This window comes from Copadichromis virginalis, linkage group LG5 (genome assembly GCF_057382275.1).
Source record: "Copadichromis virginalis isolate Kocher_CV1m ecotype Utaka linkage group LG5, C_Virginalis_male_GT1.1, whole genome shotgun sequence".
In the NCBI taxonomy this organism is placed as follows: Eukaryota; Metazoa; Chordata; class Actinopteri; order Cichliformes; family Cichlidae; genus Copadichromis; species Copadichromis virginalis.
In genome coordinates this window covers 38198302-38225125 of record NC_140622.1, presented here as the reverse complement: position 1 = coordinate 38225125, position 26824 = coordinate 38198302, and the positions used below count along the sequence as shown (strand labels likewise).

Genomic DNA, 26824 nt, shown 5'->3' with positions numbered 1-26824 from the left:
CTTTTGAGGACACTAAACATTTAGAATATAGTCACAGAGCACCCTGTGATTTCCTGTGCACAGCAATCAGGCAAGTGCACTTGACCATGAATAAGCCTGAAACTGTGCATGTGAGGGTAAAGTGGAGAGTGGGAAGCTCAAATCGATGCATATTAGGCTACACATCAGTTCTTTCCTCCTTTCAATCTGATGCTTCTCTCAGAGAGTCTCCAATTCTGCCACTGTGATGAATGCACCTTTGCTGTGTCCTGCTCCTTTGAGTGAAGCAAGCTGTGAAAAGGGGTTATCTTCTACATCTCCCAAAACAATACAGCATCAGTTGGCAGGGATTACAACACCATGTGACTATAAAAGGCTGTGACAAATGTGTATGGATTGGATTGAGACCTTGGCTCGGGACCAGCACAATAGAGAGCAGAGTAATAACACTAAAACGTGTATCTGTGTGCTTCTGAGACAAAGGTAGCGTGCCAAAGAAGTTGCAAGAGGAAGCGCACATTTCCAAAGCCATTATATATTGTTAGTGCACTCTCAGCCAAATGGTAAACAATAATTCAGCAGCTGAAAGTTGAGAGCAGATATAGATTAGACGATACACCATGAGCTTTATTGCTATGAGCACATGCTGTCTGTGGGAGCTTGTTTTCTTGACATTAGATGGGAGAGGTCTAACGTTTGCCACAAAAAAAAGTAAAAGCAAGAGCGTGTTAGGAGAAAATTAACTGGATTTAAGAATAAATAGTCTGAATGCAACGAAAGGCAAATGAGGAGAAAGACATGAAGCCGAGCAACATTTACAGCTGTAACGTGTCCATTTTATTTTGCACCGCAGTGGCATTTGCACAATGACACCAGCGCTGATGGAAATAAAATGCACAGCAATAAAACCAGAGCGGTGCGTTATGTAGACGAAGAGCAGCGGAAGGTCAGACCCGTGGAGAATGTAATAAGAAGTAACAGGTAGCAAAAGGGGGAGGAAATCTGGTGTAATGATGAGAAAATTCAAGCCACATCTACCGACTTTATTACAGGGAAATTGACTGCATGACTCGTCCCAGTCCCGGTAACCCCGTCACGAGGCTTCCTGCCACGCGGAGCACGTCTTTGTGGCGTTTGGTAATTTAATTTATCCAAATTAATCAGGCCTTATTACTGACGCTTTGATCTCGGAGCCAAAGGAAGTGGCCTCTGTATCTCTTTGTAGTGCTACGGTTAATGTCAGCACGCTGGAAATGAAAGGTGCAACCGTAGTCCAGGTGTCTCTATAAATCAGCGACTGAAAGGTAAGGCCGTGGTATCTCAGGCTTTGAAGATGCTGGTGTTGTTCGGTCAGATGGCAGCATATTATGGGGCGCGAGCGACAGCCAAGAGACTGGGAAAACAGCAGGTTTATTGCCGGATTCAAGCCAATGCTCAATTATTTACCAAAGACCAAAAATATGTCAAATCAGTCTTTTATTTCAAAAGAACTCCAGAACAGACATTTATAAGAACAGGCAGAGAGAAGAAGGATATTATGAGTCTGCGTTGGTATATCACTAAACAACATGGTAATTAAGTCAGCTGTTTCCGTTCGCCGGGGACTGGGCGGCGGCCTGCAGGGTCCTGCGGGCCATCTCCATCGCTCCTTCCTGGGTCTTGTTCCCGCCAATAAAGCCTCCGGCGTGGACAAAGATGCAGCCCTTGATCCCGCTGAGCTCCGACAGCGCTTCATCCCGAACACCACGCCACTCTTCTGGCAGCGACAGCCTGGGACAGGAGCACAGAAGGGCAGGTTGGTTTACAGATGGACACTGTGGTCTGCTGATCACTTCATGTTGCGCATTAGTTTTGCAAAAACAAAATGTACTGTACATTATGAAAAACAGCAAACTCTGGAGTTTAGGGTAAAAAACCCCAAAACAGAGTGATTAACAAAGTCATTTTACAGACAAAAACAAAATATATTTGCACTTCTTAAACTTTTCAAATTCTCCGTGGCTCATATGGTACTAAAGTGAAAATCTGCTTCACAAAACAAGAAATATGAACGTGAACTTGAGCTTTAACAAAGTCCTAAATATAAACTGACTGAAAGCATGAAGACAATACTAGAATATTAATCGGCAAAAGCTCAGAAAAATGCATTTTTATATGTATATTAGTTGGTTGTAACTCATTTCTTTCATAATTTCTGAATGTTTTTGCACAAACGCTTGGATTACTCTCATCCTTTCAGCTTTCATGCCTGCAGGGGTAGTGGTGCTATGTGCAGCCACTCTTGCACATAGCACCACTATAATGGGCACCGACAAATAGACCAATACAATAAAAAACAAAAAAAACACAATCAGCTTTATTCTCCTCCAGCAATGTGGAAAATCACACCTCAGTGCAGCGACTGGAGAGCCCTATGGTAGCGGAGTGGAGTCAAAAGGCAATCTCGCAAAGTGGGGGAAAGATTGGCTCTGCGATGGTTTACGAGCCGACCTGGAAAACTTGTCTCTGGATGGAGCACGCAGAGAAAATTCATAAAAATGTAGAACAGCTCATTTACCACCTACTGCAGGTAGCATACATCTTTCTACAGCCTTGCCAATCACACCTTACCTGTTATCTAGCGCGTGCGTTTATATCACTCTTTCCTTGACGGGGTTATTATCTCCATTATCTCAGACCCCTGTTCTCCTCAGAGGACTTTTATATTTAGCAATGTTTCATTCCGATTTAGGCCTGATTAAGCACTTCATTGTTCACCTTTCACCCACCGCCTGCTTCTGGAATAGACTTTAAATGCTTTTTAAAACGCCGAAATTCCCTAAAAGCGTCGGATGTCATACAAACCTTTGGCTCGTCTTTCTCTTTATCGCAAACTTGATGAATTATGGAACAGCACGGTCGAATTTGTCAGAAATAAAGTGACACGGTTGTCAAACGGTGCATCAGTTTGAAGCGAGCAAAGTGTTTTCTCTTGTTCTCTTTACTTTGAGCATTAACTGCCATTTTTCTATAACATCCATAATGATGAGAATGATTTGCATGTCGACTCCATTATGTCAAATCTTTTATCCCTAATAAGACTGCCATAGAGGCACCTGGAGAGGCAAGCATGGCAAACCTATAATCCCCATTAAAGAATCAACCAATCGATAGCTGCACAGTGCGGCTGGAAAATGAGCTCTGAGGAAAGGTCAACAGGGCTGGTGATGAGGGTAGGAGTAGGAGGGGGCGGCTGATGTTGTTACAATAGGCCAGGAAGCTTTCGCTTGCGAGATGACCGGTCTAAAAATAAATCCACAATTAACAAATTAGCGTCTCATGAGAGAAGACCCCCTAAGACCTCAACTGAGACAGATAGTGGCAATTAGTGGGTCATTACAAAAATGTTACTTTAGAGTCGGAGACACATCCTCGAGACTTCATTACTGCATGTTTTCAGCGATATGAACGAAAGCGTGAACCTTCTGGTTCCTCACTGAGAACAGAACAAAAGGCACTTTTGTAGAAGCTGAAGTGCTGCATTTTTCTGCACCTTTACTCATCAATAACATGCACCAAATTCTGACCACAGATCTTCCACATTACACACATTTTTCCCTTCCACAATGTAAAATTTCTCTGCTTTTGAAGACAAATTAAATGGAATTATTCCCATTTTTTCTCCGAGGCATTTTCTCATATGATCCACTGTCATTTTATACCTGACATCGCTGCTTCATCTCGGAATTACAGACATGATTACAGATGACCAGCTCAATTTAATTATTTTTCAAGCAAAAATGTCATACAGTCTGGGTTTTGTTTTTTTGTTTGTCTTGCCCTTTGCTCATATGTTCAGATTTCAGACAAACTAAAGAGATCACCAGGAGACGGGTGATTGTGAAGGACATCAGTCATTATTTTCTGGCGCTTTATCGACTAAACTATCGACCAAAATAACAATCAGATGAAGTAGAAAGGATAAAGACATCGAGTCACAACCATCAGGTTCACCTCCAATACCGCGATACAGCAGGTAAATGTGGCAGCTGCCAGTGTGTATTTCCTGAAATAGAGGTATATGTTTCTGGCTCAGCTCATTCTGCTGTCAACCTACAGTATCATCCTATACAGCACATTTCCAAGCAAGGGCTGCTTTCACTCCCCTCTTCGTTCTCTCAGCTCACATTTACTTTGCACTACGATGCTGATAAAAATAGACCCTTTCCCCCCCAGGTGCAGTAGCAGGGACACAGGCGATAACAACACCCCTTCTGCAGAGTCGGCACAAGCCCGCTGGGAGAAAGCAGGCCACCCATAGAAAGAGCCATCTGGAGCTACGTTTTTATCCATCACACAAGCTATTGTTCCCATGTAGCGCCACACCAACCAGCATATTTGCATTAAATTAAATCTTTGAAGTGCTCCGCGACTACAAACAGGTGTCTTTTCTTTTTAGTCTTTGAAAGCGCGGCCGCCTGATGAGATTCTGGAGCAAAGTGGAAAAAAGTCTAACTGAGGGACCAGGCGAGGGAGGGGCGGAAGGTGTGAAAGGTGAGACAGCGAGATAGGGCGGAGGAGGGGGAGATAGAAGAGGACGTGGAGGCGGAGGAGGAGGTGGAGGAGGGGAAAAAAGGGATTAATGGGAAAAGAGCAAGACAAATGGGGGGGGGTGACAAAATGGAGGAGTGTGATTATAGGACTGAGACAGAAATACTCTGCACAAAAAGAGCAAGAAGCACAAAAAACCCACTAATGGGATAATCAAAAGAAAAGAGGAGGAAAGGGGTGAGAGCAGCCACTGGTCAGGCCAGGAGTGAATCAGAAAGCTATTCCAGCGTCTTCCTGTCTCTGTAGGAATGATGTGTTCAGAAGGTCTCCCACTATTCTCAAGCAGTCAACAATGAGCCCCATCAAACCAAAAATAAAAGCACAAGGGCTAGGGCTGAACGATATATCGCATTTGCGATAATATCGCGACATGATCAAGTGCAATTTTCTAACCGCAAAGGCTGCGATTAAATTCAAATTCAAATTTGAATTTGAATTTAATCGCAGCCTTTGCGGTTAGAAAATTGCAAAGGCTGCGATTAAATTCAAATTCAAATTTGAATTTGCGATTATACTGCGATTATATTATACAATTCATGGGCTGCATCCTCCTGAGGCCGCATTTGTAGACCGATTACGTCACAGCGACGCGCCGAAGGCTGTCCAAATTACTACCATATCCCAGAATTCATAGCGCGGCCCAGCCAAACTCCAGTTTCCAACAATGGCGGCCGCTACTAAGTTTTAAAATTACTCATACTAATCTTTCTGGGTCACAAAATAAACTTTTAACATATTTTCAGGCGAGAAAGTAGTTGTGTAAACATCAAATATCTGCTCGGTTTATCAAGATATCCCATATTTGCAAAAGTGCTTCGACGTTTTCAGAGGCGTCTGCTACCCACCAGCTCGACAGCTAGCCGGGAGCTCGAGGGTTACTGATGCGGCCGAGAACGGCACAACTCCCGGCACATCATTTTCAGATCACCGCGGAGTTTCGCTGCTCGGGTTAAACGTAATATATAAGTCACTTAGACAACCTAAAAATGTTATTGTTGGGCTTTTTTCAGTGTTTTGTTTGTTCGTGAGTAAATCGGTTTGGCTGAGATTAAAGTTATTAGATTAGATAAAATAAAACTTTATTAATCCCCCGGGTGGGTTCCTCCTTGGTTTTCACACAGCTGACTAAACGTCAAACAGAAAACTTATTAAACAGAAGTATGAGACAGTCGAGAATTTACGCCAGTGTCTGGTTATATTTTAGATAGCAAGAAGCAGACGGCCGAGTTTATTAAACTCCACCGAGACAGCGGTGACGCTAATCAGAACTAGACCGTCCAATTTCACGCCTTTAAACTTTAAAGGCGTGTTTGAGTGTGTGTTTATACAATTGCTATTATGTTTGCACTTTATGTGTAATGTTACTGACTGCAGAGATCAGTAAGATGTGTGTATTTTTTATTTATTAGTTTTATTTATTTAATATTATTTTTTAATTGAATGACTGTCTAGTAGTTCACAGATGTCGAAAAACTGAGTGTGGTAAAGCCACTGATTTTTTTTATGTATATTTCTGCAATCTGCACATTGTACTGACTTTCATTTTAATGTTTACACCAGGGTTCCTTGTCAGCACTTTATGCTCAGATGTTTGTAAGCTAAAAATAAACTATTGTGTATGTTCAAATATACTGTTGTGATTGAAGAAGTTAAATAAAAATGTCAGTCATCAATTCATGCATCACCTCATGTCATCATAACAGAGGTCTGTCTTCCAGGAAACAACAGTTTAAAATTAATGTAATATAGTATTGGCCATACTATATGATGTATTGCTTGTCTTTGTTTAATAATACAGAAGACAAATACCTTAAAAAAATAATCGCATATCGCATCGCAATCGCAATATTGGGGCAAAAAATCGCAATTAGATTATTTTCCATAATCGTTCAGCCCTAACAAGGGCACATACTGCTGGAGGTAACAAGACATGTGGAAACAGAGGTCAGGTGGGCTTCACAGTGAGAGACACCTGAGACCACACAAGAAAAAAACCCCCCACACATGACAACAAAGAGAAAGACATGTAACAGATGTCATGTGTTCAAAACCAGGAGAGCTACTGCGTGAAGGACCAGAAAGATCATGTGACTGGTACAATTTCTGCTTTTTCCTTGTTTTTGATACTATTTATAAGCGCAATTTATTTAGCAACAACCATTTAGTGTATTTATGTTGTTCCTCTCTTTAATGTAGCTCTCACTGTCAGAGGCACATTTCTAATTTTATCTCATTACATCAATATCAGCATCAATTTACTATTCACTCTCAAATGCAGTATCACAGATGCATATTAAGTTGCTGCTAGAGGAGCAGCGATCAATCATCCAGGGACCAGAATCAGTCGATTTCCACTGTGTTTAGTCAAGACTGGTGACAGCTGGTCATCCGATTATGATCTGTGGCGTTTCATGCATGTGCACAAGCACACGTAAAGCCAATCTCTAACATTAGTGTGGAAACACTTTACTATGAGTAACGACTGAAAAACTGGCCAAATTAAACCACAGGGAGACCAGCATGAAAATGTTTGTACCAACAAACCCAGTCAGACACTTAAACCATCTTCACCCAGCAAAACACGGACATTATAAAGAAGCTAACAAAGGAAAAGTGGCTAAAGCTATCCAGAGCTCCAAACCAGCCGCTTCAGTGTGAGCCTCGGTATAAGCAAAGGATCAAAGTGGGTAAAAGCAGGGTTAATATCCTCCAATCTAGAGACGTTATAAACATACTAGAAAATGTATTCACTCACTTGCCTTCATAGACATGATCTTGAACAACATCCTATTCCTAATTCTCAGGGTTTAATATGACGTTCCCATCTGGCTCGCTGAGGTCAGGACTCTGTGCAGGCCAGTCGAGTTCTTCCACACCAAACTCGTTCAGCCATGTCTTTATGGACCTTGTGTGCAGTCATGTTGTTGCTGAAGCAGGGAGAGTTTCTTTTATTGGAATTAAGGGGGCAAGCCCAACTCCTGAAAAACAACCCCACACCATAATCCCACTCCACCACAACTCTACACTTGGCACAATGCAGTCAGACAAGTAATCCTGGCAACCGCCAATCCTGATTCATCGCGCCAGAGGAAAATGTCTCTAGTGATCTACAGTTTGTGCTTTTTTTTTAAGGGAGCGAAATCCTGTAATTTACTACAGTTAATAACTTCTTTAATTAATAAATTAATATTCTGCATAGAAGAAAAGTTTATTTTTGTTTGTCACTTAAAGTATTTAGAAAGAAAACTGGAATCAGACAAAAACTATCAGCATCTCACACTTAGAAGGAAAGAAAGAGTCTTAATCTAGACAACAATCCCCAATTCTTCTTCAGTTCTCCACAAGCAATCCCCTCAAAACTCACACATAGCTTTTAGTCGTTGTCACAAAGGTCAGAGCTCAATTTATAACACAGTTTAAACATTTTGTAGCAGATATAACTCGATCTGACGTCTAAGAGGATTTACCAATTTTAGAGGATTAAAAAACAGATTGTGTTCACTTTGCACAAATTTCCTAACTCATTAGACGGTGTGTTCAATTAGTAAAACTTCTGTAACCACAAAATGCTTTCAGTAAGGGAAGTGGTCTAGCTTTCCTGCTGAGTTTGTTGTCTGGATAAAATTGTATCTGACGTAGAAGAAACCGCCACCCAAAATCATCCGACGCGTTAAATGAAAAAAAGAAAAAAAATATTGAGCATGGCGCTAATTCAGACAGACGGTGAAGTCAAGCTCGGCTATAATACTGGCGGACCAGCTGAACACAACGCCAACTCACATCAGCCGATACACTTCTATACGTCCAACTGGCAAAGTTCTCCCACACCTCACACAGAGTGTGCAAATCGAGCTGCCTGCTCTGCTCTGCGACTGATTCTTGCAGCTTAAGATGAATAATTCTCATAACAGGTAAACAGAAATCTCACCTGTCCTTCCTTTCCCCTCGACTCATCCACTTGTGCCATAAACACTTGTAGTTTATTATTTATTCAGAATTTTTTCCTTGCATTTACTTTTATTCGCGTTAAGTTTATAAAGCTTTTTTATTTCATTTAAACAGGGCTTTTTACTTGTTCTTCCATTGAAAAAAGTTTAAGAGTCAATTACAATAAGTCAGCTGAGGTCAAAGAAGTCACCTGGATGAGTGACGAAACATTTCTCCCACTGAAAACGCTACGTCCAGATGAACAGGGATGAGTTATGTGTATATATAATTTGTCCTGTGTGTCTTTTGCCCCGTCTTCCTCCCCTCAACCCCAACCAGTCGTGGCTGATGGCTGCCCCTCCCTGAACCTGCTTCTGCTGAAGGGTTCTTCCTGTTAAAAGGGCGTTTTTTTTCTTCCTACTGTCACCAAGTACCTGCTCATAACAGGTTATATTATTGTTTTCTCTCTAATATTGTACCTAACAACATAAAGCCCATTGAGGTGACTGTTGTTGTGGTTTATATTCATAAAACTGAATGTAAAATTTAATTTTAATTTAATTGAATACAGCAGTGTTACAGGTGACCCTTCTTCACTCGCACACATGCACAGATACACAAACCTGCTGCAGAGAGCACATCAACCAAAGAATAAATAAACTTCTAATTAATTAACTACAGTTGATATAATCTTGTAAAATACTCTGACAACACGGTTTGCATATTGCTCTGTCACCAGACAAATACAAGCTGTAACAAGATGCGAGTCTAACAAACAGACTGGGAAACAAGATCAAAGATAAACCCACATGCTAGAATCTATCCCCGAGGCAAAACTGCTCATCTTCACAGCTTTGTAAAGCGCAAATCGCTTCCAATACTCTTCCACCTAAGTCACTGCTTCTTAAGTGCACATGCTGACCACTTAGGGCTACCACTTTAAAAGCGCAGATCAATATCCAGCAGCTCATGTCAAGTAAACGAAACAGGGAAGGAACATCAATGCTGGAAAGATTTTCTGCACCAGGAGATTTTTTTGTCGCTAATGTCTCTGTTAGTACCTGGAAACAGGTTTTTGTGATTATGAACACATTTAACACGACTCTGGGAAATATGGACTCTGCAACCGTACGGCACCAAGCAGCTATAGAGACGAATATCTGGATAACGTCCAGGATCAGCCTAGTGTTTGCCATACTTTGGTGATTATGTGTGCTACATTCTGGGATTTAGGGCACAACACACCCACTACAGGACTCCAGTGGGCCCGCTAGTGACATTATTAGAACAGCATTGTAGGTCGGTCTGCGAGAAGCTCTTTGGGTAAACACTTTCCCCTCCAGAGATAAGAAGCACAGACGATAGGTGCTAATCATCTTTAAAAATTCACACAGGGGGTGTGGTGTTGTCATCACTGTCATTAGTGAGGGACCTGACAGGAACTCTAACATGGTTTAATAAGCCTAGCACTCTCATTTAAGTGCTAGGTTTGAGGATTCGGGTCATCTTTATTGCTAAAGTATGTCGAAATGCTGCTTATCACAACAGCAAAAATACCACCAGCTGCCAGTGCGACCACTCAGCCTCGTAGCACCTATGATATCAACCTGAAAATCTCACGTCACTTCGTTCTCGACTTATCGTGTTCTTAAAGTTTGGCATTGACGTTGCTCACCCACCCAATTAAACTGGTGCAAAAGGACAAACAGGAAAGGCATGTACATGTATGTCAGGCACAACTGACAGTGACTGAGCACATCTCTAAACTGCTGAATGGCCTAAATGGTATTCATATTACAAAAGCATAGAAGCAGAAAATCAAAGGGGCTTTGTTGCTCAACAGAGCATCTCACTTTGATTCATGCTCACAAAAAAAATCTTGAAATCAAAGCATCTCTCCTACCAGTCAAACTGGCATGTGCTTTATATCTTTCAGTCTGCTGTATTGAAGCACTGGGTATAATTAAGAGCAGAAAAACACACAAGAAGCACCTGAGTGGGAGGGCTGTGCAGGTGGCTGTGCTGAGTTGTGTTTATATTTTTTTAAGTTCCTGGGAACAAAATCTTCGGCTTAAATAAAGTATCTTCCTCATTCTATAAACAACCATTTCTATCCTTGTAGGAGTCCGTCTCTCACCGGATAACACGTCAACCCTCCGTGAGCGGCTGTCACACGGTCCAGTAAGCATGAAAGTTAAATCATAGACCATTGTTTGTCTCTGTCACCGGAGCTCAACGCAACACGTTGAAAACTCTGAAGCTGTCATTGTGTTAAAAAAAAAAATCCAGTGTGGAAAAATTTATTGTGCGTGACTCAGTTTCACAAAACCCCTGCGAGTTATGCATGCTCGACTTCTGCTGAAGGAACTCATGCAAGAGGTCTCCTCCACGCATGCGACTGAATGCTACAGCTAAAGCTGAAAAAAAGGTCCTCAAATGGTTTTCAATAACATTTTACTAAAAGATAACCTTAAAATTTACCTGTTCTGGAAAGTGTTGAGCCCAGCAGGGACACACTGGACCCTCCACTGTCCATTCTGGTCTGGGTAAAGGACAAACTTAATGGGCGTCTCCACGTGGAGCTCCTTCTCTAAGGCAAACAAATGCTCCTTCCAAGGACATCCACCCTGGGAAAAAAGGAGTACCTCTCCACTGGGATCTATCTGGAAACAAGAATAGAACAGGTGTAACACATGTGACTAATGTGCAAAAATCAAGGACAGACACAAAAGCCTGTGTCTGTGGAAAGCTTCACTGTATAAGAAAAGCAGCAGCATTTTAAACTCATTTTCACCGTAACTTGTGCTTCTTTTATAAGTGATAAATGTCTCCTTCAACTAAACAACAACAGTCCTGATACTCTCATCATTTTTGATAATATTTACAGTTTTCAAAACAAGACAGAAAATGCTCAGAATCAGAATTTAATAAAAAGCAATTAAAGAAATTAAATTAGATCTAAGGAGCACAAAACAAACTTTATTCACAGATTTTTATTAAAAATACTCAAACATGAAATTCTGCAGTGAGTTTCTCATTATGGGCTAACAGATCAGGTGTCCTACATCTGCTTTTTTCTTTTTTGTCTGGTCTGTGTTTAGATATTTTTTGCTGTTTAGCTTCATTTGTTTCCATATCAACCTCAAAGTCATATTTATTTAGTTTATTTAAACCACAGTCGGTGTCTCAGGGAAAACACCGACTGTTCGGCCAGCGGCTTAAACAAAAACAAAAAACATCATCACTCACAGCCAATTCAGCCAAGTATGAAATGGCTGGGATAAAAATTAGAACCTCAAAGTTCGAGGCCACGGTTCTCAGTCGGGAAAGGGCGGAGTGCCCATTCCAGGTCAGGGATGGGCCGCTGCCCCGAGTTGAGGAGTCTTATTGATGAGTGAGGAGCAGGAGATCGACAGATGGATTGGTGTGGTGTCAGCAGTAAATGCAAAGCTGATCTACATTCCCACCCTAGCCTATGGTTACGAGCTCTGGGTGGTGACTGAAAAAAGATGAGATTGTGAATATAAGCAGTGGAAATGAGCTTTCTCCATATGGTGGTGGGCTCAGCCTTAGAGACAGGGTGATTTTGGTCATTAGGGTGGCAAGTAGAGCTGCTACTCCACATTAAAGGATGCCTCCTGAATGTCTCCCAGGTGAGGTGTTCCAGGAAAGTCCGTAGGAGGCCCCAGGGCAGACCAGGGAGAGATTACATCTCTCGGATGGCTTTTTAACACCTCAGTGTCCCCCTGGAAGAGCAGGAGGAGGTGGAAGGGGAGAGGGACATCTGGGCATCTCTGCAAAGGCTACTCCCTCCGTGAACCAGATAACCATGAGAGTAATAAGAGGCCCACTGCTGCTGGTGCAAACAAATAAAGAAAACAAACAGAATGAAACAGAATGGGCAGCTTCGTACCTGATGCCTCTTCTTAACAGCTTCCTCCACGACCTCACGAGCTGGCAGCCAGGAGGACTTGTAGAAATCCAGACGGTCCAGGAACTCCTCCCCAACCATCTTCAGTGCCTTCTTGAAACCCTCCTAAGGATAAAATAGAGATTAAAATATGTGAGAATAAAGACATGTTGGATTTTTTGACAGCTGGCTAGACTTAAAACACTGATGTCACTTTAACAGAGAAAGAACTCTGTAGACTCAGCTGAACGCAGTATTCTTTTGATCATTTAGCTTCTTTCATCACTACTACAGCATCAGTTTGACATCAGCTACTTTACGTGAGACCGTGTACCAGACAAAACGGGCGTGATTAAGTCTTGTCTTACTACCTCCCTGCTGATCCCTGCAGCCCAAACCACAGCCCGATTTCACTCTCGCATAGTTTCACGAGCAGAAGCCCAAGAGGAGCATGTGAAAGAAAGCACGGCACAGATATCTCACACACAAACTCATGCACACACACACGCGGTATGTCATGCACAATCTGTATGCATCTGTTTGAGGGGGCTGCATTGGACCTGAGTATTAACAGTCATGGCTGGAGGAGATGAAAATCCATCAGGTTTTTCAATTATCAGCAGCAGCCAGTGCAGAGAGTTCAACAGGTCACTCTACCATTAAGTTGTCTACCAAACATTTTCCAGTTCAAATCTTTCTCAGTTTCCCATTTCACAGATATGGCTTCGCCTGCAGTGTTTGGAGGACATGAATTATAATCATGTGAAGTGGAACGTGAAAAAAAAAGGAAACAAGAAACAAGCAGGTAACTTAAGGGGAAAAAAATGTTGGCATAGTCGACATATATGCATATCTAGGCTGTGGGTGAGTGTGCAGGAAACACTGATGAGAGACAGAAAATTCACACTCTGTTGGTCCTGCACAGCTCTCACAATGACCTCTGAGCACTGATTGCACCACACTGCACCTGTTTGCCCTCTTAAGACTATTTTGTAGTTTTGCTTCATCACAGGTTGCTCACTGTGTGTGATAATTAAATTTATCCCTTTTTTTATACTGGGGCACTACTGTGGAACAGCTGTCTGTTAAAATCGCAATTAATCCATGTTGCAAAGTATGCATGTTGCATTTTATTGTTGTATGTTTGCATTTGGATAATTATTTAGATTTTTTAAGTTCTCTTTTTTTAGTTTGTACTAATTATCTTTGCTTAAATTTTCCAATATTGTGTATCTGAGATGATGCTGCAAATCAGTAGGCTGAGATAACTAATCATCAATTATAAAATAAACTACCATTTTTTGATTAATAGTAAAACATTAGCAATTTTTCATGGAAAACAATACTCCATGCTCAGGTTTCTCCAATATGAAAATCGTCTGTATAGTGTTTTTGTTTGGGTTTTTTTACTTCTTGCATTTTATTGATTAAAAGGTTAAAACTCTACAGATCAACTGAGGTCATAAACAGGTGTGTATTAAGTGCGCCAGTACATGCCAACGCTGCAGCATCGTCATTGGCCTATTCGTATTGTGGGCTGTGATGCTTTTTGCAATAGGGTCATTTTACCCCCATTGCTAGGCGGTTGCTAGGCGACATGATGACATTATAATATATCACATATAATTAAGCTTTTGTGTCAATAAATGATAGGATGCTTTCATAGGGTCTTGTCGGTGTAAAAAGGCAAAAAAAACAGGTCATTTCAGCACGTTGCTAGGTGATTGCTAGGCAACCTGATGCCATCATAATATATGATGTATAACTGAAGTTTTGTGGATATAAATTAGATGTTATTGTAGGGTGTTCTAAGTGCACAGAGGTTAAAAACAGGTCATTTTAGCAAACTTCTCGGTAGCTGATGGGCACTGTGATGGCATTATAAAGCATCATGCATAATTCAGCTATTGGGGATATAAATGAGACTGAAATTAAAATGATAGGCAGGCATTATAAGGTGTTTTAGGTGCATAAAAGCTACTTTCTGTTGCTTCTTTATTCACAAGGGTTCAGCACAGTGGGCAGCGAGTTTTGATTTGTATTTTTTATAACTTCTTTTAACCAGAATCCCTTCCTGAAGCAGTGTTTAAGGGATTTGCATCAACTTGAACAAGTGAATGTGATTGAACCGGTGATCTTTTTCACATTAGGCACAACTGTAAAACCACAATGGACCCACAATAATGCTTTATAGGTGGATAAATGCTAAAACTGGTACATTTTATGAAAAAAATATGGGAAAGGGATTTAGGGTCTACAGGGGATGAAGATACGTGGGATTCTATACTGTCGAATAATGGATTATACATTAGGGAAGCCAGAATACAAAATGTTTAATAGATATTATTATACTCCTTCAAGGCTTATAAAATAGGTGCTGGTAGAGATGACCCATGTTGGAAATTCCAACAAGCTAAAGATACTTTGATACATGCCCTCTGGGAATGCCAGCTGGTTTTTCCAGTTTGGAACAGTGTATTGAATTATATGCAGGCATGGATACCTTGTAACTTGCCCAGATCACCTAAATTATGTCTACTAGGAGACAAAGGAGAGGTGCCACAGTTAAACATCAGTTTAGAGTGTTAAGCGCTGCATTGGTAACATGTGCCCGTGTCATTTTGGAATATTTGAAGGACTCCCATACTCCAACGCTTAAAATGTGGAAAGAAAAAATGATTGGGAATGTTGCTGGAGAAAAGATGTTGGGAAGGTTACATTACGCGACTGAAGCTTTGGTGGAACAATGGGACAATTTTTCCACCCACATGTCTGCCTGACTTGGAAATTCCAGATTAATGCAACAGATGTTAAAACCTCTTCGTTTTTTTGTTTTTGTTATTTTTTTGTTGTATTTTTGTGTTTGTTAGAAAATGCAAAATTTAATAATTATTTGAATTTAAAAAAAATGCTAGGTAGCTGCTAGGCAACATCGTAATGCCTGATGTAGCTAAGAACCTTCAGGGACCTGAGATGTACCTGTGTGCCAATTTTGGTCGCTCATCTCCTGATGGTCTGAGAGGAGATCAGGGACAAAGACACAGACAGAGAGATATTTTGTGTATTATAAAAGAGAACTGTTCTGAGGACATTAAAGTGAAGAGAAAGATGCTGACTTGTCTGCATGCCACAGTTATACAGTCTTATATTAGCTCATTTTACTGCATTAGGCTGAGAAACGGTGAGCTTTGCTGTGGAAATCCAGGCAATGATAAACAAATAATAACTATAATTAATCCCATATAAGAGATGCGAAGTCACACACATGTCAAAAGCCACCTTCTGTCCTGGTATAGAGTACAGCTGCACTCACATGTACTCACCTCAGTATCCTGATCTGTGCTGTTCCAGCGTGGATTCAGGTGTGAGACACGTGCGCTCAGCGTGGTGGAGATGCTGTACCGGGCCTCCCCATCATACTGTGAGATGCCGTTGTCAACAGCATCCACCTCCTCCACAAAGTTCTCATACAGCTGTAAGCACATGATAGAGGCACGTGGCGGCAGAGGTTGTCAATCTGTTATGGCATCAGAATCAGCTGTTTCGTGTTTACACTTATTCCAAGCATAAAATCAGAGTAGTAAAAAAAGACAAAGCTTTTTCAAGAAGAATGCATGGAAAGGAATTAAACCCACAGGATATGTGTAGTTACAGAAAATATTAAACCTAAATGAAATAGGAAAAAAGCTGTTACTTCACAAATCCCCGAAAATACTGTACGAGCAGATGAACTGGAACAGCCATATTAAATGATAAAAATTCAACTTCACTGGAAGGTCATTCATGCAAGAGCTGACATTTTACAAGTGACTTATCAGTGGAGCTAAGCTCTGAGGCAAAACTCGATGTTTAGTTTGTCGGAACTGGCTAAGGACATGACATGCAGCATCCTAAAATACGTGGAGCCCGAGCCATGAGTAAAAGGATTACTCGGGGCTTTAAACAAACTGACACATCAAAAGAAAAATGATATCATGAGTTAGTAGTGCTAATATTTATAGTGACCCAAGATTTGGCTGGCTTAATGTGCCCGACCATTAAAACACAATGGATGCCAAGGCCTCCTGCTGGCCAAGCTGTCTAAAATGCAAGAAACTGAACTCTGTTTAAATCTGGCTAAAAGACTTTGTCGTGTCCTTTTATATCTGTTCACACTCTACTGCCAACTGTGGGATGAAGGCAAATCCCAAAAAGTGTCCTAGTTTGTGCTTTTAAATCTACAGTTGTGGTCAGAGGTTTCATGGGTATAAATGTGACGGTAATTTGGAGAATTTGATCATTTCTGTGAACTGTTCTTTTTCCACTGTGGAATGATTGTACTACAAATGCACACAGGGTCAAATATATAAATACACTTCCACTAATATCTGGTTAAATGTCCCTTAACAAGTTGCACTTTTTTGCACTTTTGGCAGCCATGAACAAGCTTCTGGTATATTTCTGGCTGGATATTTGACCACGCGTCGTGGCAGAATCAGTAGATTTCATATAAACTGTCTGGTTTCCTGGCACGAACCCAGCGTAGTCTGCCAACTGTCAAGAGGCTCGAGTTCAGGTTAGCCTGCTTTAGCCTTTCCAAAACCACAGTACTCAACTGTATCCAAGTTTTAACTTTTTGGCTGTTGAGTTGAGGTGATGCTGAAGAATTTCAAGTTATTCCTTATTGATGTTTCTATCCACGTTGTGTAATGTACCAAAACCTCTGGCAACAAACAACCCAGAGCATGATGCTACCACCACCATGCTTGACAGATGGCTCAGTGTTCTCAGGTTTCTCAAGCCTAACCTTTACACCTCCATGTATTCCTTTTGTCATTGTTGCCTGATAGCTCAATCTTTGTCTTGTCTGACCAATGAGTGCTGTCAAACAAATCATTTTTATGCTGACATAGAGAAACTACCAGTTGTAGCCAATCGCTCATTTAAAAGCCTTTGGCACTGTCTTTTAACTTGACACTGTGGAACCATCAGCACCCCCCTATTAAAATATTTAAGTCAGTTTATGGATATATCTGAGCTTGTGTGGATTGCAGAAAATCCAAAAATAAACTCAAAACACTGGCATATGTAAGCGTAGAAATGGATGATCTGGCCAAATAGTCAAATGATAACATTTTGATAACATTTTCTAAATCACAACTCTCTTAAGATTTAGCTTAGAGCAGATGATCTCTTTGATTCGAGGCTAAAGGGTTCATTCACAAGCATATCCATCCTGTTTCCCCTCTGACCTTACTGCTAAAGATATTATCATAAATGGTGAATTGTGTCTCAGTGTCCCAACACTACAGATCATTTCACACGATTCTGTCTTTAGTTTTCAAAATAACCGACAGAAGATGAAGAACGCATCCAACCCTATTGTTTATGTATAATAGGACAGTTTGGAAGGATTTCAGGATGCAATCTGCACAATTCTTCTGAAAAGCAAAATACACGCCAAATTAGGATGCTGTCCCTTATTTTCTATTATAATTTTGTAATTGACAAGCTTGCCCACTTAATAGATTTTTGTAATCTCCCTCTTCCAGCTTTATCGTGAAATTAACAATGTTCAGGTTCCACTCACCAGCTGAGAAAATGTTTTTTTTGGCACAAGTGGACCAGTGGAAAACACATTTTCAATGGCGTGTTTATTTTGTGAATAAACATACAATCAGTAGAAATCCACTGCCTGCTATAAATCTGTCATCTTTTTCCTCTCACCTTGTCATAGAGCACTTCCAGCTGCCTGTCGTCCTCCTTCAGCTGCGTGAGCTGCGACAGCACTCGATGGCCAAAGTGCAGGTAGACCAGGCCGGCAGAGCTGAGCTTGGTCAGCCATGGCTTCTCTGGACAGAGGCTGTTGAAGGTGTCTGAAAAGGTCCTGAACAACAGGAAGAAAATGTGTTTATTAGTCTTTGCCTTTGAAAACTTTACCATATATACTGTGTAGCGAGAGAAGAACGGATTATTTATTTAAAAACCAAAACTTGTGATATTCATATTTTGTTCTAAAGGCCAATCACTAGACTTTTTTTCTGCTCATAACAAATAATTCATATTTTTTTCTCCTCTTCAGCAAAATACTGCATCTAGCCATGTGCTTGAAATTATCAATAATGACGCACTGGTTTGTAAGTGTGAGCTCACATAACCACTGGAGGCCTCTCAGACACGTGCTGAGATGGGTGGGCTCCAGCACAGTCACTGCTGGTCATTTAATTCAGGCTTAATTAGGATGCTCGGGCAGCAGCACAGCGGAAAACCGACCATCAAATGAATGAGTGACATACTAGGGAAGTAGGGGGTAATCACAGCCATTAAAGGGCTAATTGGCCGTGCAGAGGCATTTCTATGCTGACGATCATAAAATGGAAGTGAATGAGAGAGAGGAAAATGACAATCTGAAATGAAGAACGGCTAAAAGAAAAAACACTTACGAAGAAAAAGTCATCAAGCTGTTTGTGTGAAGTCAAGATCAAGCAACATCTCGCTGCATTAAAATGGGACAGTTCAGCTGAGCGCTGGTGATATTTAGGCATAAATTAAGTTTTATTTAAACATAATTAACATATAGTGTGCTTCACATACTGCACCAGCTGCACCACTTAATGTTGCTGATGTCTCTCTGTGTCATTAGAGGAAATTTACTTATTCAGAATTATGCAGATGAATTTGTCACTGATACCTCCAGGAGCTGGACTACAAACCGACTCCAAAGTAGCCTCAATGCCTCATTACAACCGTGTTTAACCCCAAATGTAAATGTTGCCTACAAAACACTGATTACAGCACATTAACTCAAAATACTTTTAGATTAACTTAACTCAGACCTTATTAGTGAATTTCTCTTTTTCTTTAGTGACTTAAATTACTGTAGAAACTTGGAGATGTTTTGATAAAGATTCAAACTGTCTCCAGGTTTTGCCTCCCGTGGTGGACATTTTGAACAAAAACGGTCGTTCAGATCATCTCAAAGTGGAAGGGGCACCTAAATTATGTGTTTTTGTATTTGGTCAGTGTCAGAAACTCTGATGCAGACTCGAAAGACAAAGACTTGCAGTTCACAATGTCATCTAATGCATCTAATTCTGTCGCTTCCAACAAAATTGCTTAATCAGGACTTAATACACACAACCTAAGGAGATTAAAAATTTCCTCAGACAAACAGGATATATGGAGACTTGGATTAAAAGTGCCTCATTATATTTTCTCCCACTAACCCGAAAGAAACAGAAATATCTTTCATATTCAGATATGTAATATGTTGAATATGTAATCAGACAATTGTTATCTAAGTACTTTGATTTATTCTTCATGTTAGAGTTGTCTTTTTTACTAACTGCTCAGCTCATTTTTGTGACACACACCATATCTGTGCAACACGCTGGAGAGAGCAGCACCTCACCCTGCTTTTTTAAACCAGCCTCTCCAGGAAGAAAACACATTAAAGAGATTTGTTTTCATTTTACTCTGATGCGATTATTTTCCATATATTCCTGATAATAATAACAGAACCAGAACGTCAGTGTCGTAGCGGCTCATCCGGCTTATCCTCCATCTAAATTCACAGGTTACTGTAATGTGTGAAGTACACAAGGAAAGTGGAGTTTTCTTGTCACTGGTTGGCTGTATTGTACAAAATAATGAGAATTAATGCCATTACTCTAGGAGCAGCAATTCTTGTGAACATGGAAAAATGTCCATAAAATGCTGGATATTACCTCGACTTTACAGCTTGTACGAGGATGAATTCTGACCAATGCTACAGCAGGAGGAGTGACGCTCTTGAATTGTGGAAATACAGATGACAGAAAGACTTACAGAGCTATTTGGTGTTGGTGTGGTTTGATTTGTCCACTTCTTTTCAAATCTGCTGGATGCTCCTTTTTTTAAGTTATCCATGTCATTGAACACCAAGATGTACTTATTTTTCGGATTGTTTCTGTGCATAACTATAATTCACAACACATGAAAATACAGCAAGAAATGTAGTGACTCGGCTCAAACACTGTTTAAAAAGAATACTATTACTTGGTAATTTCCCAGTTTCCTGTGCGGTATAATACCTGATGGAAAATGAGGGCTGGGAAGAGAGATAATGTCTAAGAGCAAATTTTGCCCGTTTGTGGGGTTTTTTGAAAGGCAGATAGTAAACAAGGAAATGCATTTTCATTTATAGCCAACTGTAAACAAATAATAGAACAGACTCAATAGTTTAAGTCTCAGAGAGCTTCAGATAGTAAATGATCTATGGGGCATTGCTGATTACACTTTTCCCATCGAATGAGTTCAGCAAGAGTTGTTAAGTCAACTCAGTGCATTGCAGTAACGGTGATTTAATTTAAAAATTGTTGTACTTTTGAGAGGCAAGCACCAATGACTCCATACATTTTGCACCATTACTGTCCATAAATTCATTCATTTTCTTCCATTTATTGAATTCAGGGTCACTGTTGGACTGCAGCTTATTCCAACTCACATAGAGCAACGGCAATGTTTTTATACATTAGTATGTACAGAGTACAGCCTGAACAGGCTGCCAATCTATTGTAGAATTACAATAAAGGGCTTTTCTATTCTATTCTAGAAAGGCTCATCTTGCTGGTGGATTTGAAACTAAGACCTTCTTGCTGTGAGGTGACAGTGCTAACCACCATGCCACCACCATTACTGATATTCATATTTAGACCCAAATGCAGACATTATTACAGTAGCTCAATCCCAAATATTAAATAACTGATCAACATTTGGTCACATTATAATGCAGTGGTCCCCAACCCCCTGGGGTTTTCAGGGTTTCCCTGGGTCTTTTCCCGTGTTGTAATTGAAAGAAATATTTCTGCGTTACCACAGCAACCAGAGAGCGTTAAAGGGCAGAGAGGAGGATGTTACTTTCAATATTGTTGGTGCATTTCAGGAGGATGCTGCTAATAAAGTTATACAATTACATTGTGAATTTGCGTTTATCACTATATTTACAAACTACCAAATACCAGTTTTTGTCTCGGTCGTATCGTTTTATTTTGTTGCATTTATCCGCGACACATTAAAGTCCGGTCCGTGAAAATATTGTCTGACATTAAATCGGTCCGTGGCGCAAAAAAGGCTGGGGACCGCTGTTATAATGCACTGAAGATATGCAATAAATACATGGGAGAAGGAAAGCTGCAGTATCCAAAAATCATTTTTCCTACATTGTTAAAGGTCCAAATTCAGTGAGAGTAGCAGTCAAATCAGCAAAAAAGGTTTTCCTTTTGCTGTTTATGACAAGCTGCAAAATGCAGAGCATGTTTGTCACCGCTGAAAAATATGTTTACTCACCTATAATTCTTTGTTAAGTCAAAGCAGTGAGTGAGCCGAGCATAAGCAACCAATCTTAATAATTTAACTGGGTATATATTTCTTAGCCTTCAAATTTATAAAATGTATTTTTAAACATTTTCTAATTAGTAGTCATTTGATATTTGTAAATATATTTATATATAATAACCACAGGTCCTTTAATGACTTGCACTCTTGTAATTGCATGCTATTTTATTTGACAGAATGTGTCTGCGATTCATTGGTACTGCTGTCAGCTCAATCTGTATGCTGTCACAAGTGAAATTGAAATGAGGACTACAGTTGTTCTCGCCAGCTCCTTCTCTAACTTCCTGTCGCACCAATCCCACTTACATTCATCTGTGCCATCACAACCATCTTGCCCCCCCATCCGGGCATGTGAGTGACAGCCACAGCCTCCTGTGGCCCCGACAGCACTGCTGCAGCCTCTGTGCCTCGTGAACCGACAGCAGGGGGGCGTTCAATTCAAGGAGCGCTAATTATCACTAACCGCCTGCGAGGAAGAGAGCCCTGGCATATCTTTATCGCCGTGGTCATAAAAGCTATGGCTGATTATCATCAGGACATTAAGCTGACAAGACACCTGGAATAGGCTGATTACTCAACGTGATGAGACGTCGACTGAATGCAATCATCAGGAAGAAATTCTACACAAAACACAGAGCCTGTTACCTTATGATTCATGCAATCAGGGTGCTTCAAAGATGTCAGAGCAGAAGCCACCCCGAAATGTAGTTTCTCATCATTAGAACTCAGATAATGAAAAGAAATCCCAAAGGCTGTACGATGACGATGTTAAAGTGGGAAAAATCCAGGCGTAATAATTCCGATAAATTATTTTGGCTTGCTGGAGACGGTGCGCCTCAGCGCTTGGAAGTGACTGGAGATTGGTGCGTGAGCTACTTTAAAGATTACGCTTTCTTCCATTGGTACATGCGTATATTAGAGTCTGACCGATATAGGATTGTTAAGTCTGATACCAATATTTGGTAATTTCAAAATCCAATAATCTGATATGTCAGCTGTTTCTACTTTTAGAAAAATAAAATCTAAACAGAGTGGCTGACAGGGAAATAGAGAGTTCCCTCTGTTGGACAAACTATGTAACATCAACACTCATAACATGGCTGAGTGGTGTTTCTCCTGAAGCTTCTTTATCTTTTAAAACATTCTTTTGTTGATCCTTAAAACTACCAATACAGACAGAAAACACGAACAGCTCAAAATGCAACACCATGTTTTTTACAGCACTTGGAACAAAGCAAGATTTTAATCTTAAACTTGAAGTCAAATTTTTCAGCTGGCATAAAATTAATCTGTGATATGATCCTGACCCTTACTGTTGATGAACAGTGAAGATTAATCTCTCCCCCAGTCTTAGTTCAGAGTACATAATATTTTAGAAATCTACAGCTATAAATTTCTCTCTTTTCAGCAGCTTACTGCCAGAACTGCACCTCTGATGGTGGTCATAGCGGTGCCTCTTTGGGTCAAACTCTCCTCCAACGTCCACAACAATGTCACACTCTGCCAGCTGTGCAGGGTCCCTGGTGCGAATGATTTCTCCATCCTGTGCAGCAAACAAAAAGAAATATATGTCAAACTAAATTAATAATAATTATTATTTTATTATTTGTTTACTTGTATAACACTTATCAACACCAACATTCAAAGTGCTTTCCAGAAACACAGGAAAAAAGAACAAACTAGCATGAAATTAAAACGATTAGTCTTTAAATGCGATGTGGGAACAGTTAACATGTTTCTGCCTGAGCATCTGAGGTTGCTTGGTGTTTGGTACGGGAACAGCAGTTTTAGTATATATTCTGGGCCCAGATCATGAAGGGCTTTTAAAGTAATGACTATAATCTGAAAATCAGTTCTAGAAGTAATGGCCCGCCAATGTAGAGTCATTAAGACTGGCGTAATATGTTCAGTGTTCTTGGTTCTTCTAAGAAGTCTGGCTGCTGAATTTTTCACCATCTGAAGTCGATTTAATGCTTTCTGATTGATACCTGTTAAAAGACCATTACAACAATCTCACCGGAGGGAAAAGAAAAAAAAAACACGTGAAAAATTAGACCATAGAAGCCCAGCCCTGTGTTTGGAGGTCCAACCTTTAAGCTTTGACTGTATAAAGTATACGTCAATTCAAATATGTAATCAAAATGTTTCTGTTAAACTGCGCATAAATCACAGACATGTAGAGGTAATCAAATATGGTATTTTTGTTACTAATATAAATTATAAAAATTACAAATATAAACAACAGAGTGCCACAAAACAACGGTACAGCTACGACAGGCTATAACCTGGGTTTGATCACAGGTTTTATTAGGGCAGTGCAGCAAATCTCTGATCAATATTATTTTATCACCCATATTAAGTATTTAGAGACAAAATGTGCTATTAGGTTGAGATTAACTTAATTTAAAACTCCCTCAAATGTTCTGCAAACCTGGCTACACACACAAAAAATGTATTTTTAGTTTATTCAGACCATAACACTGAAATGTGTGACATATTCACCGTATTACGTCTTATGCTGTAATCGTTTTTGCAATCCGTTTACACACAGCGCCCCCTTTTGGTGGGTTTTTTTTTTTTTTGGCATTACACTGGATCCATCAACAGAAGACAAGATTAAGTGTTGTTTCCAAAAATGCAGATGTGGCTTTATCCTTACTGTGAGGACTTCCTGGGAGGATTTAAATTCTACCTAGCCAGTAACGATGAGCACAGTGATTACATTAAAAAAAATTCAAAGCACAGCGTGGAGTTAGCAATAACCCCAAACATGTTTCTATCAATCGGCAGCGTGCTGCACCCACCGAGTACTCGGGTAACTGCCGGAGGAAGAAACAAGCCAGAACCTCGTCGCAGTGGAAGGTCCCGTTGTGGGTTCCGATCTTTGTAACGGTCATGTTTTCGGTGCAGAGTCTCTTCGGCTCACTTGACATGTAGCGCGTTTCTCCGTTAGCAAAGTGCACGGGCGAACTAAAGCAGCTAACCCGCGAAAATACCCTTCGTGACACACCTGCTGTTTCACTGGTTACCAGAAAATATCTGTTTTTTGTTAATTTAAGCGCCAAAGAAAAAACACGCACGACCCACATCCAGAGAGTAATCCACGAGACGCGCCAATGGCGGACAGGTTTGACAGCCGGACCGGATGTGCTGCTCCTGTTTAGAGAACTAAAAATGCCGGGAGCATTTTTGTTGTTGTCACCATTGTTATCGTTGTGTTGTTTGCCTTTATGGGCTTAAATAACTCACGCAGACAGTGATAAACAACACTGGTGACAACAACACAGGTAATTAAAGCGATTACATTATCTCAGAAGCTCGTTTGCAGGAGAATGATTTTATGCTAGCTCAACTTGTGTACAGCAGAGGACGCTGCAGAGTTAAAAAAAAGCAGGACTTGGACACTGTATAGTGCACAAATAGTTAATTATGTACTACTGTACATGATTTATTTTATTTAAAAAGTATATTCTACAATTACATAATAATAAAAATATTATGTTAAATGTATAAGGATTCGCGGTTTCGTATTCTCATACAAAATAGATATTTGTCAATGAGAGAGGAAAGAAAAGATACAAGGAGGTGAAGTGAAGGTGGAATAGTTTAAATGTCTGGGGTCAACTATCAAAAGCAGGGGACAGTGCACAAGAGAGGTGAAGCAGAGAGTGCAGGCAGGGTGGAGAGGGTGTAGGTGATTTGTGAGAGAAGGATGGTAGCAAGATTCAAAGGAAATGTTTACAAGATTGTAATGAGACGTGCTGGAGAAGGTGGCAGTGATAAAATGACAGGAGGCAGAGATTAAGACTTTCAGGCCTATAGTGTGAGGTAGTGCAATAAATAAATAAAAATCGTCTCATATCTATTTTTTATGTTTAGCACTATTTGATATTTACAGCAGTGATGAAAATTTAAATAAGTAAATGGAGTTTAAAAAAATGTAAAAGAAATGAGACAGAGATTGTGCAAAAGAGTATAGAAATGGCATTAGAAGATAATAACGTGCACACTTTAAATCTAAGAAACAGAAGCAGGAAGGTAAACTACAGAAATGTGATGGGGCTCCGGTTGAGCAGCTTGGACACAAAGTTACAGAGGCAAGGCTGAGACTGTTTGGACATGTACAGAAGAGGGATAGTGTACACTGTTCAGTGGATCCTGAAGATGGAGATGTAGGCAGGAGGAAAACAGGTTGAAGAACCAATAGAACAAGAAGATTAAATAAAAAGCAACACAGACACTGCGACAGGCTGTGCACTTTTTGTCTGTGAAGACGTTGTATCTCTCATTCAAGAGGAATCTTCAGTTCTACAACTGATGGAGACTCCAGGTATTTAACACCTAGCTGGGTTATCCCTTAGGATCTCCTCCAGGTTGACGCATCCACTACGTATTAAATACTTGGGACTCTCCATCAGTTATTTTTAAACTAAAAAAAAACACCTCTTGGATGAGGTGAAAGTCCATTTTGTCTTATTTTCACCTATTCACAGCTTTGTGCATTTTTAGTGCAACCTGAGGTCTTGGTGGTTACAAACCTTTTTGGGGTTTTTTCCCTTTTACACTTATTTAGGCCACTGTTCCTGCTGGGATGACACAAGAAAAGGTTTAGAGTTAGATAAAGTCATCTTTGGAGATTGATGGCTTAGTGTTTGTCCTGACAGGCAGTGTGAAAGCTCATGGGTGTGTGTCTTTCTATATTACATCCAATCACTGTCAACTTTCCATCTCAAGGATAATGTCAACAAAAAAGATGCACGTGACAACAAAAGAGTCTCAGCACAGTAAAAAAGTTAGTGCATTAGAAATGTGCATAAGACATATAAATATGAATGCAAATAAACATTTTCCTGGTCAGCTTTGCTCTACACTGTTTTTTACACCTTGATGGGCAAAAACTGTAATGTTGTTCCTTTTTAAATGAAATCTGCAATACAGTGACAGGTTTTTAATATGAATGGACACGTGCATGAATAATATTGAAACCTTGAGTTATTGCCTTGGACTGTTTTTCCTGCCGTGCTGGAATTGGGATGGGATAATTAGTGAGGGTCAGGATCAGCG

General features: G+C 40.3%; 1 protein-coding gene across 1 annotated transcript; it reads right to left on the bottom strand.

Moving 5' to 3' along the window:
• Positions 1-1438: 1438 nt before the first annotated feature.
• myg1 (myg1 exonuclease) lies at positions 1439-25085 on the bottom strand. The gene is made up of 7 exons (XM_085457711.1): positions 24565-25085; positions 23191-23303; positions 18113-18272; positions 15730-15879; positions 12410-12532; positions 10978-11159; positions 1439-1749 (listed from the first exon to the last, which is right to left on the bottom strand). The coding sequence occupies exons 1-7, from the start codon at positions 24847-24849 to the stop codon at positions 1560-1562; spliced, it is 1203 nt and encodes a 400-aa protein (XP_085313837.1). The 5' UTR covers positions 24850-25085; the 3' UTR covers positions 1439-1559.
• Positions 25086-26824: the final 1739 nt, after the last annotated feature.

Excerpts from the sequence above, each read along its gene's own strand:
- myg1 (XM_085457711.1), bottom strand. The coding sequence starts at position 24,849 with ATGTGGGTCGTGCGTGTTTTTTCTTTGGCGCTTAAATTAACAAAAAAC. Across the intron at positions 18,273-23,190 it reads CGCTATGACCACCATCAGAG|GACCTTTTCAGACACCTTCA; the intron begins GTGCAGTTCTGG and ends CCTGTTGTTCAG. Across the intron at positions 11,160-12,409 it reads CTGTTAAGAAGAGGCATCAG|ATAGATCCCAGTGGAGAGGT; the intron begins GTACGAAGCTGC and ends TCTTGTTTCCAG.